General features: G+C 39.3%; 2 protein-coding genes across 3 annotated transcripts; both read left to right on the top strand.

Moving 5' to 3' along the window:
• The first annotated feature begins 1,905 nt into the window (after window positions 1-1,905).
• On the top strand, window positions 1,906-8,220 carry LOC109038732 (beta-1,3-galactosyltransferase 5-like). Its single transcript, XM_019053905.2, has 3 exons — window positions 1,906-3,060; window positions 5,686-5,834; window positions 6,498-8,220. The coding sequence occupies exons 1-3, from the start codon at window positions 2,862-2,864 to the stop codon at window positions 7,377-7,379; spliced, it is 1,230 nt and encodes a 409-aa protein (XP_018909450.2). The 5' UTR covers window positions 1,906-2,861; the 3' UTR covers window positions 7,380-8,220.
• A 5,639-nt stretch (window positions 8,221-13,859) lies between these two features.
• LOC109030299 (beta-1,3-galactosyltransferase 5) lies at window positions 13,860-19,463 on the top strand. 2 transcript variants are annotated; one of them, XM_019041192.2, is made up of 3 exons: window positions 13,860-14,153; window positions 15,463-15,536; window positions 16,328-19,463. In XM_019041192.2, exons 1-3 carry the CDS (start codon window positions 14,015-14,017, stop codon window positions 17,180-17,182), a joined length of 1,068 nt encoding a protein of 355 aa, XP_018896737.2. In that variant the 5' UTR covers window positions 13,860-14,014; the 3' UTR covers window positions 17,183-19,463. The 2 variants fall into 2 exon arrangements, with proteins under 2 accessions (XP_018896737.2, XP_072159271.1); XM_072303170.1 differs by lacking the exon at window positions 13,860-14,153 and adding an exon at window positions 14,189-14,770.
• The last annotated feature ends 1,390 nt before the right edge of the window (window positions 19,464-20,853 follow it).

The raw sequence follows: 20,853 nt of genomic DNA, 5'->3' as shown, positions 1-20,853 counted from the left end.
GGAAAAAATATTTATGCGGGAGAAACGAGGCAACGTTGGAATGCTCAAACGGCGTCGAAACACAACATGGGCCTTTTAAGCTCTATTATTCCATGCCGCAGTTAATCAAACGCGAGTTCGAATGATTGCGCCAAACACGATGCGGCCGGCGTTAAACGTATATTAGCGCCTGCAAGACTTTCGGAATACTTCACGCATTGTGCCAAACGGTGCGGTCAGCGCACGGCCCATATTTGCGCCTACGAGACTGCATGAATACTTCGCGCATTGCGCCAAACGCAGTGCAGTCAATCATTGGCGTGAAACGCATATCGACGGTGTAAGTCGACAATCACATAACTCGTTTGCTGTGTTTGAAAATCTCCGCCTCTATGTTATTTTTTTAAAGGAGAACAAATTAAAATTATTCCTTGAAGTTTTTGCAGAATTTTCTCCGCACAGAGAAGAAAAATCATGGCAGTCTTAAATAATTGCCGTTGAGTAGTTTTCAATTTAAAAAAGAAAGTATGAAGGAAGTCTGCGACGTCGCAAACCGAGTTATGTGGTTGCTGACTTAAACCGTCGATATGAGCACCTACTAGACTGCAGGAATGCTGTAGGAATGCTTGTCATCATTCTTGACTATCTGCTCTAGTTTTTACCTTAATTAACGGGAAAATATGTATCCTCCTTGTAACGATTCAGAAACTCGGATGATTTTTTTGTTGCCAGCCTTTGATGTTTATCACCTGCGGGCTGATTATTGACATTGATTGACAAAGCTTTGGACAGAGATGACTTGAGGCAAATGAGGCGATCCTATTCGTCAAAGGGAATGGTTGCAATGGACAAAGGTGGTAAGTGACAGACTAACTAACGGCAACCGACGAGAGAACATTAGTCAGTCTATCATTTTCCCTCTTAGTCTATAACAACCATCCGTTCCAACCAGTAGAATCGCTCCATATCCCTCCCTATGTCTTCTTTGTCTATCGCTATGTCTATCAATTTCAATAATTAGCCCGCTGTTGCGCCTGTCACCAACTTTGTAGTGATTCGTCGCCCATTTGACGTAAGGCGTAAGGGCGTATCTCTATTTTCACATGAGCCTTGGAAAACATTGAGTTCAATAGGGAAAAGGAATCACGCGGAAATTGAGTTACGCCCTGACGCCAGAGGAGCGACGAATTGTCATGTGTGATTTGAAGGAAAAGCATGGTGATACATACAAATTAAAAAACTTGCTATCTCTACTTCTGAATTATTCATTTTAATGCCAAATTCGGCTGGCTAAGCTGCATAGAACATGGTAAAATGATTGAAAAAAAACATCGAGCCTCGAGCCAAAAATAAATTTAAAAAATAATATTTCAAACTACACAGATATGAGAAATAATAAAAAACTTACAGGAGACAAAACAAACATTTCGACCGCCAACAAACTGCGGTCTTACTAAGTTTGTTAATAGTTTTGTAGCTTTTTTTACGTATATATTTTTTTTTGTAAAATATTTCCAATAAACTTATTGCGCTAAAGAAGACCGCAGTTTGTTGGCAGTCAAAACGTTGATTTGGTTTCCTGTAAGTTTTTTATCATTTCTCATCTCTATGTGGTTTGAAATATCATTTGTTTAATTTATTTTTGACTTGTAGCTCGATTTTTTTTCAATCACTTTACCATCTTTTAAATTATCTGCAGCGTGCTTCGCCTTCTTTAAATCGTAAGAGCTCATGAGGCCTAAAATAACTGAGCAAATTCATTGTGAATATTTCCGTCCTGTAAAGGTATCGCACCTCCACTTTTAGTTCGCAAACAGGGAAAGCCTGCGATCATAAATGCACGCAAAAGCGACTTTGTCTGCCGTTTTTTGCGTGATTGACGCAAACACACCAACCTGTTGTACTGCCGTGCTAAGGAAGAACGCCGTATGGAAATTCGAGAGTTGCCAAATTTCCTTTGATAAAATGTTTATATATGAGGAAAGTTATGAATATTTTTCCTTGAACTTTTCAGGAACTTTAGATCAAAATACAAAGAATATCCCCTGAAAAATTGGAAGAAAAATATTCATAAGTTTACCAGGAAATTTATATTTTATCGAAGAAAATTTGACAACGCCTGATGGCTCATACGGCGTTTTTCCTTCAAGCGGCAGTGTACGCAATAAAGTTGATCCTCGAAGGTTTTCACGCACGAAACATTCTACAGTGTTGCACGGAGGTTTCAGTTTTAACAGTCGAAGCCGAAACTTCATGAATACGGTGCGGTTTGTTGATTTCGTCTCCGTCCATCCACTCTAACATCATTTTCCCTTTTTTCCCCCCGGACTTATCCCCCTCACAGCCCCACTACTCTCTTGTTCGACATAGAAGCCTGTACAACTGAGCAAATATCAACAACCACGAAACAGTTCGTTAGGGAAGTGTCAGGCAGATTGTGTGATAGTTAAAATATTAGATAAGCCAATATTATATTTTATTTTTGTTTTTTTTTTCTCGGAACTTAAACCATGCTCACTCATTCACGGAGTAATGAACGCATCCAATATACACAATCTAGCAATTTTTCGGGCGGAAAATCCGATCCAACCTCCTCTTTTCTCCAACCAATTGCGTAACATAATCTGAGCCGCATAACTAGTCGCGTGACTATAAACACGATTCACTGATCTTGTTCCAAGTGTTGAATGTGCCAGTGTGACGAGTCCCAAAGAGTTTTAAATGCTACGTGTAACCTTCCTTTTATTGGTGTGTTTATTTACACACATTTTCGCACATGTTCATTTATTCGGATCATCCACCTAGCTTACTATCCACAGTGAGGCCTCCATAGGAGTTGTACAAAAAACCGATAAAAATGGTTTCGAGGGCAGTTAAGGACCATGCAACTTTCACATAAATACAGTGCGGTTAAAGTTTTCGTTCGACAGAGGATGAGAGCGAAATTTCCGCGGGCTTATTATTTTTTCGGAACAAGTTTCTTTCTAGCTCTTCTGATTGTTTTCTGTTTCCACCGAAACTCCACTACTTCCACATCAAAAAGTCTCGACACTCTCCGGTACAATTTTCGACAATTTTATGGTAAGTTTTTCTCAATTACGATGCCACGGATTTAGTGGCGTGGCGTGCTTTGCGATATATCGATTGATCTGTCATTTAAACCTATAGAAAAGAATCGATTAACAGGGTGTTTGCAGCGAACACCTTAATAATCGATTCTTTACCACGGATTCAAATGGGGGAAGACCGATAATCGATCATTTACGCCATGCCACTGCACGGATTATGCGAAGTCGTGAACCGCGATATCAGACGATATGTGAATATTCAAACTCATGTGAGAGCGCAGCAGTTCATTGCGCTATGGGTTCTTACACAGATCCTTGTGGGAATATCTAAGACAGAGAATTTTGAAATGAAAAGTGAAAACTGAAAGGAACTTTTCCTCTTGAGTTTTACAGATAACAGTCCTTCTCTAGTTAAATTTTGTTTCTAAGGGTCAAGAATTGCTTTTTTTATATCTATCTCATTAGCGCGTGTGTAGTCTAGCTACCAGATGTTTTATAACCTCAAAACCAATATTCAGGTGATCTCCGTCTATGAGGTGCCATACCTGATCTTCATGGATGAATTCTCTCATGACATCTGAAGATTTCTCATCATGTTCCACTTAAATTTCTTAGAAATTACATATTCCACTAAATTTTGGGGAAAATATCAAATTTTTCATGTTTTGTCTGATTCTGTGAGGAAAATTCAACAAGTAACAACCGCTTCCCTGGTAAAAATTGGCGATAGGAGCTGCGTTTCAAAATACCATAGGAATTCTTATAGCCGGCTAAAGAGGGCAATAGAAAATCATACAGCTGGCTGTAGAAAGCGGAGCAAATCATATAGCCGGGCTAAACGAAGCGATAAAAAAGTATACAGCCGGACTATAGTTCCTATCGCCGGGCTTTGCACTTTATCGCCATCGGCTATAAAAGGCTAGAAGAAATTGTGTATAGAAATTCGTGTGCTTTGGAAATCATTAAGTTTGATACGGAACCACCATAATATTTACAAAACATACATTCTATTTTCCTTTAATACATATTTTTTTCATCAATTAAAATGAGAATAATCCTTACAGGATATGCAAACATTTCAAAATCATGAGTTGAAAAACGTTAACTCCGCGAGATTGTATATTGGAGCCTAATACAGAGCGGAGCGGCGTGCTGCCAGCGATAAGCGCGCATTAGCGCCTACAAACCTAACAGGGATACTTCACGCATTGCGCAATGCGTGAAGTATCCCTGTTAGGTTTGTAGGCGCTATTGCGCTTTTCGCGCTGGCTGCCCGCCCGCCGCGCCGCAGCGTGCCGCGGCGTTGAAGCAACTATATCACACCAGAGGTATTGCACAGTATCATACGAAAGTGAAGGCGATCCAACATATTAGGAATGGCAGGCGTCAGTCAAAAGTACGGAACTTTCCGCGCAAAATAAATCAAGATACTACGGCCCAAAAATAGAGCGGTAGTCCAAAAACTCACTAAGTCCTAGCATCCGTAAATAGTGACGTTTAGCATACACTTTATCGCCAGGCTGTTGCTTAGTCGCCATCGGCTGTAAAAGGCTATATGAAACTGTGCAGCCGGCTGTAGAAGCTATTGAAAATCTAACAGACGGCTTTAGGTCTATGGTATTTTGGAACACAGATTCTACTGCCAATTTTTACCAGGGTTTAAAAGCTATTGATTTGCTCTTGCAGCGGAGAGAAATTAAAAGCCCAATTTTGACACCCATTCCCTAACAAACTCCTTGATTTGCTGGATACTGGATACTTTTCACTTCTTGATAAATACCGTAATTCTCTAGTTTCTTCAGATCCTTTTTCCAGACACCACAAGGAAAGGAAGGCTTATCATAAAATTGTTTACCTTTCTAAGATTTTCGCTTAAAGAATCCACAAAATTTCAAACTCATGCACCGAGTGAATTTTCTGACCCTTAATGGAGATGTTACGTGGGTGAGGAATTTGCGATTTGACTGATGATTCTTATGTAAAACTTAGCGAGAAACACGGTAGTGCTACTGGCTTTCTCTGAAATTGACTCCAAAGCTCAACAAAAGCTCTCAAGTTGAGGCCAAAATGGAGGGGATATCCCACGCTATCCTGAGAGTCCACCTCTACATCAAAACAAACTCTCCATGCAAAGATAGGGAGCAAATACATTGACAGGGTTGCCGTGATTTCAGTTTTAGAGTCCCCAAATAAGGTGGCAGCCTTGTCAATGTATTTGCTCCCTATCTTTGCATGAAGAGTTTGTCTTGATGTAGACGTGGACTCTCAGGGTAGTGTGGGATATTCCCTCCATTTTGGCCTCAACTTGAGAGCTTTTTTTGAGCTTGGGAGTTGATTTCAGAGAAGACCAGTGGCACCATCGTGTTTCTCGCGAACTTTACGTAAGAATCAACAGTCAAATCGCAAATTCCTCACGCATGCAACACCTCCATTTTTCGTGAAGAGTTCAGAAGATAATATAGCTTTCATGCTTCTGTTCAGAACCTTTTTTATTTCGATGCATTTTGACACAAGTAAGCAATTTGGCAATTAGGTTCATGGAGAGAGACGGAGCAAAAACTACGAAGCTTGATTATTTTGTACTTATTTTTTGTGTCGAAGAATTTAGTCTTAGAATTCAGACTTTCTGATGTTGTAGAAAATATTAGCAGCCTAGCCTATTGGCCGAACCAAGCCGAATTAGAAGGAACCGTCACCGTTGAAAAAGCTGCTGACGTCATCAGCAGTAACCGGAGCACTTTTAATTCTACAGAGGCGACCCCAGCAAAATCAGTCAATTCATCTCAGGTATTCCCTTTAATTTAGCCACGCTCTTTTGCGTTATGAAGAAAATTTCTCAATAATTAAAGCACCCTGCATTTTTCCGATAACTTTGAGAGCTGTTCAGCAGTGATAATGCAACGACATATCGATAGTGAAACTATCAAACCACATTGTTCGGTTTGCGACGTTGCAGACTTCCTGCAATACTTATTTCATAATTGGACGCGTTAAACAGAGAAGAACTAAGCCACATCAGCTATTGCCAAGTTTAAGAGGGCAATTTAAGTTTTTACATGAGAACGGTTGTGCGGATTTTCGTGCAAATTTCAGTGGATTTTCTCCATATTACGAAGCAAATTCCTCAAAATTCTCAAAAGAATCCACACAGACGTTCTCTCATAAAAAATTAAATTGCCCAGTTAAATTTGGCAACAACTGATGCGGCTTGGTTCCTTTCTGTAAAAAGCTGTCCAATTTAGTGACGAAGTTACTTGATTGGGTTCCCCCTGAGAGGAGACGAAGTGGGCGCCCGGTGAGAGGGTGAAGACAGGAGGGTCTGGAAGAGATGAGGGAGTGCCAACTCCCTGATGGGTTATGGAAGGACCGAGTTTTGCGGCGGTTGGGCGTCGCAGAGCGCCAGAGAGAGACTTTTACGTAAGTATTTCATGATTTTTCTCTTCTTTTCAGGCACAAAAACCTTCACCACCGCCGACGACTCTACAGCCTGGCAATCGATCCTCGAATATAGAACTGACGAATCAACTATACGAGCCCGGCTACGACACGCCGAACATCGGGCTCTGTCCTGACTTAGGCGTTTCTTTAAAAATCTTAATTTTAATCATCTCCGCGCCGAACAACACAGACAAGCGAATGGCGATCAGGCTAACTTGGGGCAGCTTCACGCATCGGAGAGATCTCCGAATGGGTTTCGTCTTGGGCCGAACGAATTCGCCTAACCTGACCTCCGCGCTCGAGAAGGAGTCACAACTCTACGGCGACATTATCAAAGCCAGGTTTCTCGACACCTACCGGCACCTTTCTCTTAAAACTACCTCGATCATGGAGTGGGTGGACCACTATTGCCCGCGGGTGAAATACGTCTTGAAGACCGACGATGACATGTTCATCAACGTACCGGTGTTGCTGCGATTGGTCGAATCGTCGCCGAATCACAGGCGAGAGATCATCGGGAAGTTGGCGGTTGGTGCCTGGGCTTTTCGCAACAAGAAAAGCAAGTACTATATCTCGCCGGAGCAGTACGCCCCTTCGATCTTACCGAAGTTCATCAGGGGGCCGGCGTACTTGTTCACGAGTGATGTTGTTCGTGATTTGTACAAACAGGCGTTAAGAACGAAGTATTTACCTTTGGAGGATGTTTTCATGTCAGGGATTGTTGCTCCACGGGTCAATGTGACGCGCGTTAACATTCCGGAGTTTTATAATTCGAATTTAACATTAATAGATGCGTGTAGGCTGAAATATCACGTCGGTATCATGACGAATAGAACGCAGGCTCTCTTTGATCTGTATAAAAAACTCCTCGATAGTCCTTGGGTATGTGGATGATACGGTGTACACTGAAAAAACAAGCAGTGAACTCCAACACAATGTGTTGATAAGGCGCGTCATTAACTCGCACACATCAACCCCTTTAGTTTTCATTTACAGAGATTTCAAAATAGGCAAACAGCACAACAAGACTGCGAGGTCAAAGACGCACCTTGACGAGACCGTGTATTGTGAAAGTAGAAAGCTATTCGATCGAATTTAAGTTTTTTGATCTGCCTCAAGCAAAATCTTATCAGATTCTTGAAGAAAAGTGCTACGGAATAATTTAAGCGAAGAAAGGAAAAATTCTGTCGAACTCCTAGAAGATAAAGTCGATTTAAAGGTATTTTGGGGCTAAAATACCCAAATCACCGGTAGTAAAAATCCCGTTATATTATTGAAAAGAAATTGACTCGATATAAATGCAATTGCATTAAATACGTCTTGATTTTGTTATTTTAAACGTCTTTCCATGCGAAGAAATTCAACCATGTCGTTGCTTTATTCATTCATGAATTGAAAGTAAGCAATCTACATCCCGAAAATCTACCGATTTGCCGTAAAAAATTGCAGAAACTTGATATAGCAGGTCGATGCACCCACTCGTTGAATTTACCAACCAATTTCGTGAGTGCAAATGTGTAAAGATCAATACGCTATAGTCATTTTGGGTGCATTTATTTTTCATGAAACAATAATAATTTCAATCCCGAAAAACCATCAATTTTCCCTATAAAATCGAAAAAATCAAAATATGTCGACTCCCCGACGTGAAAATTAGATTCTACGTGTGTAAATACTTATGTATCGATATGCTGAACAGAAACTATGTGTGGACACAGTCAGAAGCCCGCGGCAACATTAATTCAACAGAAAAACTGTAAAAATTTAGATTCGCCCGCCTCTCCTCGTTACTTACAACAAACCGTTCTTATACTCATCTCAAAATTTTTCTCAGAGCTTTGGGTTATTATCAGCTTCCATTTAAACTCCGGTTTGATGGCCGAATCGGCTGCCAAAAAAGCAAGCCACTGTTGAAGGGTTCTATGAGAAATTCGTGATATTATCGGCTCTCAGGAAATCACCCCATGGCTAAAATTGGTGGTATAAATGTTTAAGTGCTTAAAATAATCGTATCCAAGAAACTAAGGAATTAAACTACTATGGAGTCAATTTCTTTTTAATAACATAACGGAATTTACTACCGGTGATTTAGCTATTATAGCCCCAGAATACTTTTTAAAGCGCCTTTGCGTTCCAGAATCTCGACGGAATTTTTTTTTTTTTTTTTTGGCTTAAACGATTGAAGAGACATTGTAGTTAAAAATATAAAGATTTTTCGATTTGGACGTATAAAAATGTTTAACTCGTCCAGGCACACCGTGTATTGTATGGAGTACTGCTGTTATTCGACCGTTGTCTTCAGGTCAAAATTCTTACAAAGAAGCCCCTTGCAAGAGGCGAATTTTTTGTAATTTCTCCCAGTTTTTTCAGCGTTAGGTATATAATTGAATTGCTTGTCAAATTCTGAGGTCAATTATATTTCATTGTAATTTATACTTCCTTTTTTTCCCCTTCATTTTATTTTTCGTATCGAGAAGTCGAGGTTTTGTTGATTTCTTCGGATTTCGATTACTGTAACGTAACTTCTCTTCTATTCGGCCGATTTTTATGAATGAGGTCTCTTTTTATTTGTGTTTTAACGGAGAGTAAGGAAAAAATTGCTAAATACACGCGAAACAATTTTTTTTGAAAATTGGATGAATCCTAGCGTGACGGTGAAATGGTTAATGAAGCGTGAGTAATTGGGGTACGGGTATCGGCCGCGTTGGGACCCAAGCGGCCCATTGTTCTTCGTGACGCCGACGCAGTGATCAGGAGCGTGGGGACGAGAGGGCTGAGTGGACTCCTGTATGAGCCACGTTTAGCAAATGGTCTAATGAGTCTCGAGGCTCATCACAGATTGCACTTACCACTATCCTAGTGGCCCCGGCTATCAGAGCAAGGAGTACCAACTTTTGAAAAGGATAACAGTGGTGTGGAGATCTGTCAAAGCAACGTTGTGAACGAAACGGAGTGAGTGAAAATTCTCATTCTAGGAGTGCCGAACTGGTCAGCCATCCTCGAATCAGTTCGCTTGCTTCCGCTTATATATGCATATTTTAAATCAGCGCGCCCTACTCTAAGGCTTTTTTTAAAAAAAACCAAGTAACGTAGACTCTTGGTATTCACTGCACATAAACTAGCGAGCCCCAGAACGAGAAACAACTTTTAATCATAATTATTGACGGATTAATAAACTTTTTACACGCTTTGGAAAATCTCAGAAGTTCGCGGTAGTCACTTTTCGGTAAGGAACTAGGGACTCGGTTATTGTATCGAGCAGGGTTCGAAACGATCGCAAAGGCGGTATACTACGTATACGCGCCAAAAAAAAACTTTCTTGAGATATTATTTGGACTTAAAACGTCGTTTCCTGTCGACAAGTTTTTTTTTTTTTGGATCCGTGCGAATTAAACTTACAATTAATAGATGCATTGGACAAAACATTAATAGATGCATGTCGGCTGAAATATTACGTCGGTATCATGAGGAGTAGAACGCAGGCTCTCTTTGATCTGTACAAAATACTCCTCGACAGTCCATGGGTAAGTGGATGATACGGTATACACTGAAAAAAACTTTCTTAAGATATTGTTTTATTATTTTGACCTAAAACGTCGTTTCTTATCGACGATTTTTTTCCTTTTTTTTTTTGTTAATTGGATCCGTGCAAATTTAACTTTAAGTAAGTTTTTTGAGTTAAAGAAACGTTGTTTTGCTGTCGTGCTTTTAACTTTAAATTAACTATATCAAAACGACGCTTTTTTAACTAAAAAAAATAGCTTGGAGTTAAATCCGGACGTATTTAACTAAAAAAATATTTATCGACGAAAAACGACGCTTTAAGTCCAAATAATATCTCAAAAAATATATATATAATCTACAAAATCATACATCATCATAAAATCATACAATACATATATATAATCTACAAAAAATATAATAGTATTGAAGGGGAATTCAAAAGGGGGAACTAACATGTAAATATAATAGTAGGCTTTGAAAATTTGGTCTGTAAACATAGGCCTCCGGCTACAATTCTGTCCAATTGTAGTTCCACCCCGTAAATATATTAATCAAATACTTCTGTTAAAAAAAAAAAAAAAAAAAAAAATGGCGATTTAAATCTTTTTTTAATAACATTCAGTGTGAAAAAATGAGCTTCATATCAATTTATTAAATACTAAAAATTATGCGTGGACTTCGATTCTACATCAGAGGATAGAGGGGAGTTACAAAAGACATTAGAAACTAAGATTACATCTGCAAATATTATAAATAAAGAATGTTTCGAAAGTAAAGAAAAATGGAACTCTGTATACATCGATTTGTAAGAAATATATGAATTAGAAATAAAAACATTTTGAACGTGAGTGTGTTGTCTTCGGCGCATACTCAAACCTACCGATGTAATATCCAAGAGAATGGTGCCGAGGGTAACAACCGCACACCAGAACTTGATTAACATATCAAGTAATCAAAATTTTGAGGAAAAAAAAAAAAAAAAAAAAAAAAAAAAAAAAACTGTGTACACTGTACAGGGCCGGATCTAGGGGATTGCCACATGGGCCGCAACCCATGGCGGCAAATTTAGGGGGCGGCAAATTTTGCAATTTTTTTAAACATACGTGTAAAAAAAAATCGGATTCAGAGAAAAATTACAAACGAGAAAAGGTGACAAAATCTCTCAATTCCTGAGAGTATAGTAATTTCTAATTTTGTCATCTTTCGGTGATACAAGAGACAGCACCTTCAATTAGTCGAGTTAAGAGAGAAACCAAACACGCAATTTGGCCTAGAACGGCGCAGCGCAGAGAGCAATGATGACGAGAACTTCAGATGAACAGAAGAAACCCTCGGCGCGGCGGTCGGCATGTAACACATATCAGCGCCTCCAAGACTGCATGAATACTTCACGCATTATGCGTCAAACACAGTGCGGTCAGCGTGAAACGCATAGCGCCTACAAAACTGCATGAATACTGCACGCATTGCGTCAAACACAGTGCGGTCAACAGCGGTCGCCGTGAAACGCAAAGCGCCTACAAGACTGTAGGAATACTTTACGAATTGCGCCAAACCCATTGCGGTCAGCGCGGCGCAGCGGCGGAAGTGAAAATTATTAAATCACATTTATGTTTGTTCTTTCATAATTTTTTCGTTAATTTCTTCAAATGGAAGGCCTCGTCCACACAGAGAAAGGTATACGGAACTTGACTTTTGCGCAAAGTTTTGTGAACTTTTGCTAGTAGTCTTGACAGGGTTTTCGCAAATAATGTGTCCAACAAGAATGAACGCGTCTAATGCACCTTTCTTCCTTCGGCACGTTCACTTAACGGTTTTTATTGATGTTACAAAACGAATGATAAGGGGGCGGCAAAATGCAGGCGCCCCATGGGCGGTAAGTTGGTGAATCCGGCCCCGACTGTGTAAAGATCGATTATCAACAAAATTAGAATAGGAATTATAATTTTAAGATCCATTAGACACTAGCTTTAGCTGCTTAATTGCACCTTTATACAAATGCACCTCTTCCAATTTAGGGAGAGGCAGCTGTCCCGGCCCATTCCACCTTGAAAGAAACTAATGAAATATATGTTGTATTAAAAAAAAAAAATCATTTATGTTGGAAAAAAAACACTCATTTATTTTGGAAATAACACTCATCTAAGGGAACGAATAACACATACGAAGTTTCCAACACGCACGATGCGCTGAGCTCTGTGATGATTTTCACAAATATGGCAACACCGTTTATCTTTCATTTAAAACCATTGTAAATAATCGGATACAGGTAAGGCAGCCAGGTTCGCTCGATATCGATTGTTTTACATGAATTTAATGGACGAACCTTGTCGTTACCGACTTGAAAGTGTCTCCACGGGTCGACAGAGTTAAGGGCCGATGACTCCATCGCCTAACCTTACCTTTCAGATCAATCTAGCTGACACAAAAATAAAAACGCAGTAGAAACCACCGACACAAAATTTTAACAATGCGAAATATGTGCGTTTTTCGAAGAGATAACTATTCGCGCTTCCCGGTATATTTGTTGCCTATACGACGAGATTGAAGGCGAACCTCAGGTTGACAACACTGCCGTGCAACGCAAAAACTCCGTATTCGCCATTTTACATTTTTTGGAAACAACGTATTATCATAGCAGAAAAACTTGTGTACTTTGAAACAATGTTTTTACAGAGATTGTTTCAAATACTATCAAGAATTTAACATGAAAATTTGAGGTACATAGGTAAAACAGTTTTTATTTTATAAAGTTTTAAGTTCCAAAAAACGCGAGAAAATCTTGATGGATTTACGACTTTTTGCTGAGCACGGCAGAATATCTACAATCAGGAGGCTAACTTTAAAGGGGTGTTATCTGTCATTAATAGGTTCACAGGATTGTTATAGTGCGTTAAAGCTTACAGAGGGATATAAATGAGAAGTTCGCTATAGAGATCCTATTTTCTTATGTTTTTTTTCTCCCGGGCAAATTCTTTTCAAGAATGGTGGGGGGAGGGAGGAAATTACTATTTGGACGTATTTCTGTCAAACGGAACTATGTGCATTAAGACATAAGCCCTGAGACCCATTAGCATATGTGCATAAGAGGGCTCACATAATAATGCACATAGTTCCGTTTGATAGAAATACGTCCATTTTTCCAGGCAATTCTGAGCAAATCACGAGGATTATGTCTGACCAATTTGAGGTCGTTCCGACGATAAGGGGGCTGAATTTTTTAGGATTATTTAGTGCGATGTTTAGTTCTGTATTTCAGTCTACGAACTTCACAGACCCGGCGAGCTATCTATTATCGTTGAATTTGATGGGCCGTAGCGTAAAAAAAATCATTTTCAGAAAAAATTTTATAGAACAAGAGAGTCTTACGATATTTTGATCCAAAAAATCGATCCCTGAAGACTGGTGCACTAACCCTAGGACACCCTGTATTCGGTGAAAGTTTGGAAGCATCACAATGCTTACACGGTGGAACAAAGCTGTTCCGCGGCTCAGCAGCACGCAACATTTTTTGGAGTGGGTCTTAAATATCTGTTTCACGGTCAACCAGATAAGCATACGTTTTTCCTCGAGCCATTTTCAGTAAGGTATAAAAATAAGTCTTTGATGGCACGAACCACATTTCTCGCCAGTGAGAGAGCTGAGGAAACTTCAGTTTCAGCACTCGTTTTCAAGTGTAAAATCGGCTTTGTGAGGGCTTCTTCAGATGATCAAATCGAAAGGTTCAAAGAGGATAATCAATGACCGCAGAGCGTTGGCCATAAGTGGGCTGGAAAGAAATAACTGAGCCCTTGATTGTGTGAAGACGGCTTACTTCTTGTCTATGGCTCTCTAGATCCCCGGTGTATCTTGATTGTTTGCACACCGTGTTGAATCATTCTAATCTATAGATAACTTGCATATGTGGTTGTCTCATTGAAACGAGAAAAAGAGAGTGTGCGTGCCCCGAATATAGACGGCGACTCGGAGGTTAGGAAGCTCTTAAGCACTTTTCAGTCCAGTTTCAGTGTCTTGTGCGCCGGAGAATGGTATCGAAAAAACCTCGCGTTTTTTATTCGCTTGGTGTGAGTTTCGTTATTTTTCTGGTGGTCCTCTTCTCGCTCCACAAAATCCCCGTCCCGAGGGAGCAGAATGGCGTCCTGTATGATATTCAACGATTGCACGGTAAACGTCCATGTGCTTCAAAACTTAATGTGTCATGATTCAATATATTAAAAATATTTAGTAATCTCACTGGAAAAAAGTCGCTTGGATCCAGAATCCAAACTCTTAAAAACATTGACAAGAAAATATACTCTCGATTCATTGAATCAAAAGTAAATCAACTTAAATCAAGAGACTTGGTTCTCGATTTAAGCAAAAATCCGATTGAATTAAGAGTATTTTTTCTTGCCGATGTTTTTAAGAGTCTGGACTCTAGATCCAAGCGGTATTTTTTTCCAGTGCTCGCTCCACAAGATTCCTGTCCCAAGGGAGCAGAATGCTGTTCTGCATGATATTCAACACTTGCGCGGTAAACGTCCATGTGCTTCAAACCTTAATGTATTTTAATTCAATAATCTTAAGAATCCTTAATAATCTCGCTCCACAAAATCCCTGTCCCAAGGAAGCAGAACGGTGTTCTGTATGATATTCAACCATTGCATAGTAAACTCCCACGTGCTTCAAAACTTAATGTATTTTAATTCAATAATCTTAAAAATCTTTAATGATCCCACTCCACAAAATCCCCGTCCCAAGGGAGCAGAATGCTGTCCTGTATGATATTCAACGATTGCACGGTAAACGTTCATGTGCTTCAAAATTCAATGTATTATAATTTTATACCGAACGTTGTCAGTTTTAAGAGTGGACTCTCAGAGGTCTATAGACGATCGTGTTTATTTTTATGTCCTTTGAGTTCTAAAATGATTACGAGAGCTTTCGGCAAGAATTTTATTCTGAATTAAAAAATTGGAGCTGAGAGTCCATCGTGTTTTCTATGCCAACTTTTTTAGCACAGTTTATTAATGTATTTTCTACATTGATTAGATTAGCGATCAGAATGGACTACGGTCTAACTCTATCAAAGGTTACATCAATCATTATCGATTATCGTTGAAGATCTATTTTTAAGTCTCTTTAAACTTTTCACTCGGTAGAATGATACAAAGTTAGAGGTCGAGTGGTAATAAGGTACCTATGCAGGTAAGGTGTTTATTTAAGTGCTTTGTAAAATTTTATCTCTTCATTATGACAGGCGCAAAGAAACTGATTCATAAGACGTCAATTTAGGAATCTACTCTGGAGAGAGATATTTTTCTTATTGAAATTCTTATCTTGGTCCTCTCATCCACCCCCCCCCCCCCCAAGGAAAAGTTGCAAAACCACTGAAAAACTTCAGTTTTTACCTTCTTTTATTTATGAAAAGTAATCCTTCATTAGGAACATTGTGACCAGAATTAAGTCCCTAATCTGTGCTTTTTTGTCCTAGATAATCGCAGCAACGTAAATCAATCTTCTAAATTTTCGCTTTTTGAAGACGTCAAAATCAAGACCCCGTCTCAGGTATCATAATTTATGTTACTTGTATTCGAAGTATACTTTTTGGATTTTTTGTACTTTTTAACCTGGTACAATAAGAAAATCGAAGTGCTATCTTAAAAGTGTTCTTTCATTACAATAAAAGAACCTATTAGCCAAGTTGACAGACTTTTTGGAATGGTTTTTTCATGGTTTGGAGAATTACTCCTGGCCTGAATGAGCTTGGAATCATGAACGACTCAATCAGCCTGGACTACATAAGCTATTTTTTAAACTTAGTAACTGCAAGTTTAACATATTTTTGAGGCTAAATTTCGAAAATCGCAAGATGGTGCTACTGATTTTCTAAAATTAAATAGCACGCACACGTTTAATTTGTTTAAAACAAGTTCAAATCAAATGACGAAAGTAGAATCAGGGTTCATACAGTTAAACTTAAATCCATAAATCCAAACTTCACACTATGTAAAAAAGAAAGAAAAAACAATATCAACGCAGCTTAAATCGGTCATTGGAACCAATTATATCATTGGACGATAAAAAGGTTACGTCGAATTTTATAAAAAATTCCTTCCTGCTCTTAAAAACCTTGAGGGTATAACTGTAATGCACAGAACATTGAGATAAGTTTGATGATTCATCTGATGTAGACTTATGTTGTTTGGCAAACGGGAATTTTGATTTTGCGAACTCAGGAAACGTTGATTTCTTACATAGGGATTGAATTTTTTTTGACGCTTTCATGCCGTATTTCACTTGAAATTTTGATACTAGGATATGTAGCAGTGATTCCTTATGCTTATTTTTGTCCCCAGATTGAAAAACTTCAAGGACAAGCAAATTCAGCAGACATCGGAGCGACAAGAAACCTCTACGAATTCGGTTTCGACATCCCGAATATCGCACTATGCCCTGACTTGGGTACATCCTTGAAACTTTTAATTTTAATCCTATCAGCACCGAGTCACATGGACAAGCGAATGGCGATCAGACAGACCTGGGCCGGCTTTGCCCGACGAAAGGACATCCAATTGAGTTTCTTCCTGGGCCGAACCACATCGGACCTAACCTCAAAAATCGAGGAAGAGTCTTCTGTCTTCGGCGACATTATTGCAGGAAGATTCATCGACACCTACCGTAACCTCACTCTCAAAACCACCTCCATTATGGAGTGGATAGACCACTACTGCCCCAAAGTGAAGTACATCTTGAAAACCGACGATGACATGTTTATTAACGTGCCGAAGTTGCTGGGTTTTGTCGCGTCTCATCAAGATTCCAAACGGACGTTTTTCGGGAAGCTGGCGAAGAGTTGGGGGGCTCTTAGGGATTTTAAGAGCAAGTACTACGTCTCGCCAGAACAGTTCGCCCCCTCGCATTACCCTGATTTCGTGACGGGGCCAGCGTATCTTTTCACGAGTGATATCGTGCGCGAATCTTACGTCGAGGCTTTGCGAGCGAAGTTCATGCCGTTGGAGGATGTTTTTATAACGGGGCTGGTCGCTCAGGTCATCAACGTGACGCATGTGCATTCTCCGGAGTTTTATAATTGGGATAAAAAAGTGGGCGCGTGTGAGATGAAACATTACATCAGTGTTGGGGCGTCTGGGACGCAGGGTATGTTTGATCTGTACAAGAAGTTACTCGATAGCCCGTTTACATGTGGCTGACGCATTCCGAAAAGTATAGATTTTAGGTAATGATCTTGGAGGATGGTATTTGCCATTGCTCACTGGAAGGGGCCTCACTCCGCGTAGGTCACTGTTCCGAGGGGTCAATTTCTGTCGAAAAAGCGAATTTTGAAGTTTCGGCGAGAAACTCGCAAAGAGGCCCACCAGAAAACTTATTTTTTTTAAAAACAGAACTGTTAAGACACTTGAAATTCAGACACTTTTATTCCGTACGACAACAAACTCTTTTTATTACACAACACTACGGAGTAACAATGCAAGAATACAAAGATGAGTTTTTATACTGAAAAAGTTCTAGGGGCTTCCTATCACAATCAGTTGATTGATCTCAATGATAAAAGTGATAATGCTCTTGACTCAACAATAACTATGTTAGAATTCAATCTATTGGGTCAGAAAATATCAAGAGGACATTTGATCGTTCATGGGGAAAGGAACATTATTCCACCGGAGTAAATTTTCAAAAGAGCGATACTTATCAAGTTGAGTCGAAAAATATTTTAAAAATTCGACGGTAAACTATTTATTGTGTCCTACGGAGTAAGTTGCAGCCGTTTTGTTCTTTTCTATGCCGAAAGAGGAGGTTAAGTTGCATTATAGTTGGATATTTTCACAATTCGTACCCAAATCTAGCAGATAAGCAATTTTTCAAAAAGGTAGATTTTGGAAAAACGAGGGTCATTTTCGGCTTCGGCGGCAGAAACTGAGTGAGAATAACTCCAAGGGAAACCAAGAAACTCCAAGAAATAAACCTGAGAAAAAAAATTCACCTTCCTTCCCGACGCAAAACAATCGGATGAGCTTTCACAAACTTGTTTTCGGAAAAACCGCGATATTGGGAACGGAGAGGAGACCTTCTTAGGCATGCAATACACAGTTCTCCGTGTAATTTTGGCAGCTGAATCCGAATGCGGCCTTACTTTTTCTCAATCGAGCGCAGATTTTCTGGAAAATTAACTTCCCTCTGGAAAAGCTCGATTTTGATGGAAAATTCCGATTTTTCTAGAGGACGAAAGGGGTAAATTATTTGAACTTGATTCAAATAAACTATAAAATAATTTTGTCCAATGTTTATGATGAAACCCTCTGAATCGAATGTGATCATTGGAAACAAAATAGTCTTTCAAGAACTTTCAAGTGGGTATTCATGTATCTATCTTAGGATACACGGTTTTTATAATACAATTATGCAAAATTTCTCGAGACACAAGTTCCTTCCAAAGAAAGTATTATGACTTGTATTATTCTAATTTAATAGTTATGAGAACAAACATAAGCAAATTGTGATATTTTATACCTTATTAATTTAATTTTTTGTTATTTGTGTGTTACATCAATCCTAGTTGAGGAATGTTTTTTAATCAGCGCAGCTTTACAAAATCCTTAAATTTTGCTTTATTATTGCCTTGTACTTAAAAAATAATTGAGGCTGTGAACCTCTGGAGCTATGAGTGGATTAATGGATAAATTCATTTAAGAATGTAAATATTCAAGAAAGTGTGTGTTGTGTTCAGGAAAAGCTTCGATTAAACAACTGGACGTAGCGAAATTTTCCCGGAAAACGAATTGATTACTTAGGAAAGTCATGGATATATTTCCTCGACTATTTCAGATATTATTGCTAATTTTTGTAAAAAAAACAAATTGGAAGAAAATTATTCATGAGTTCCCCAGAAAATTCGTGCGTACTTTATCAATAGGAATTTGGTAACTTCATAATGTTCATACGAGGTTTTTTTTCAGTACGACTACAGACTGATTATTGATTTTATAGACAAAGCGATAGACAAAGAAGGCGAAGGAAAAATGGGACGATTCTGCTGGCAGTATAATGTGTGGTTGCAATGGACAAAGTACTATGGACAGAACTAAATATCGGCATCGATGACATAGAATTAACTATAGACGACCCATGAAAGACCTTGTAGTTAGTCGATTATTTTCTGTCTTTAATTCATAACACCCACCCGTTTCAACCGATAGAATCGTTTCATTTTCCCATTATCAACTTTATTTATCGATTTTTCCGTCAGTTCTAATAATCAACCCTCAGAATACTTCAACACTTTTGGGACGGAAGGAAGAGTACATTGGCCACGGGATAACTTCTCTCTTGTGTGTGAGGGTGTTTTTTGTGTGTGTGTGTATGTGTGTCACAATAGGTGGTTTTAAAATTGCCTGACAATTTTTACGTTCTTTGAATGACATATCACGAATGTGTAAAGTAGTTTAATAAAAATTGTAGAAATTTGATTTCATAGTCGCGCTGATTCCTTTTTGCTTAATGCGATCCAACTCTTATCATTGGTATGTTGAAATATGACCCAATTTTTATACTATCATGCAGTAAGATTACAAATTTTTCCATTTAAACGGAGCAAATTCACAATTTTTGTCACGGTTCGTTCTAGGGATATGCAGAGTCGATTTTCATGATTTTTCTGGAAATTAGCAGAAATTACTTAATGCCTAGAGAGCCTGCTTTCTATTTCGTTTCGACATCGGTGGATCCTGCAAATCGGCAACATTGTTTTTCTCCATTCAAACGAATGGAAATGTATCGATTCTTGGAGGGGTCCGGTGCTCCGACAAGAATCGATTATTTAACATGCGTTTAAATGAAGGAAATTCGGTGTTGCAAAATTGCTGGACCCGCCTCTGGAGCTTGGGTCTCACATACCGACCAGCCCTGGTAAAAATTGGCGATAGGAGCTGCGTTTCAAAGTACCATAGGAGTTCTTATAGCCGACTATAGAAGACTATAGAAAATCATATAGCTGCATGTCTGTAGAAAGGGGAGCAAATCATAAAGCCGGGCTATACGAAGCGATAAAAAAGTATACAGCCGGGCTATTGTTCCTATTGCCTAAGGCTATAAGAAATTGTGTAGAAATTCGTGTGCCTTGAAAATCATTAAGTTTGAGACGGTGCCACCTTAATATTAACAAAACTTACATTATATTTTCCTCAAATACATGTTTTCCCCCTATCAATTTAAATGAGAATAATCCATGCGGAGTGTGCAAACATTAAAAAATCATGAGTTGAAAAACGCTGACTCCGCGAGATTAAATATTAGAGCCTAGCACAAAGCGGAGCGGCGACGCACTGGCGCCTACAAACCTAACAGGAATACTTCACGCATTGCGCAATGCGTGAAGTATCCCTGTTAGGTTTGTAGGCGCCAATGCGCGTATCGCGCTTGGTCGCCCGCTTCCGCCGCGCCCAGCGTGCCACGGCGCTTCAAGCGACTATTTCGCAACAGAGGTATTGCACAGTATCATACGAAATTGAAGGTGCTAAAACATTTTGGGAATGGCAGGCATCCTTCAAAAGTACGGAGCTTTCCTCGCGAAATAAATCAAGGCACTACGGCCCAAAAAGAGAGCGGTAGTCCAAAAACTCGCTAAGTCTAGCATCCGTAGTTAGTAACGTTTAGCATACACTTTATCGCCTGGCTGTTGCTTGGTCGCCATCGGCTATAAAAGGCTATAAGAAATTGTGTAGCCGGCTATAAAAGCTATTGGAAATCTTACAGCCGGCTGAAAGTCTATGGTGTTTTGGAACACAGCAGATTCTACTGCCAATTTTCACCAGGGAGGGGCCGTACACTATGATAAATTACAGGATCTGCTGGAAAGAGAAGCTAG

The sequence above is a fragment of the Bemisia tabaci genome, chromosome 8 (assembly GCF_918797505.1).
Source record: "Bemisia tabaci chromosome 8, PGI_BMITA_v3".
NCBI lineage: Eukaryota > Metazoa > Arthropoda > Insecta > Hemiptera > Aleyrodidae > Bemisia > Bemisia tabaci.
Note: the sequence above shows the minus strand (reverse complement) of the source record. Positions and strands in the feature narration are given on the sequence as shown.

Bases quoted from the DNA above. Each gene is read 5' to 3' on its own strand.
- LOC109030299 (XM_019041192.2), top strand. From the start codon at position 14,015: ATGGTATCGAAAAAACCTCGCGTTTTTTATTCGCTTGGTGTGAGTTTC. The intron at 14,154-15,462 runs GTAAACGTCCAT...TTTTTGTCCTAG, and splicing joins TGATATTCAACGATTGCACG to ATAATCGCAGCAACGTAAAT. The intron at 15,537-16,327 runs GTATCATAATTT...TTTTGTCCCCAG, and splicing joins AAATCAAGACCCCGTCTCAG to ATTGAAAAACTTCAAGGACA.
- LOC109038732 (XM_019053905.2), top strand. From the start codon at position 2,862: ATGCAACTTTCACATAAATACAGTGCGGTTAAAGTTTTCGTTCGACAG. The intron at 3,061-5,685 runs GTAAGTTTTTCT...CTGATGTTGTAG, and splicing joins CAATTTTCGACAATTTTATG to AAAATATTAGCAGCCTAGCC. The intron at 5,835-6,497 runs GTATTCCCTTTA...TCTTCTTTTCAG, and splicing joins AATCAGTCAATTCATCTCAG to GCACAAAAACCTTCACCACC.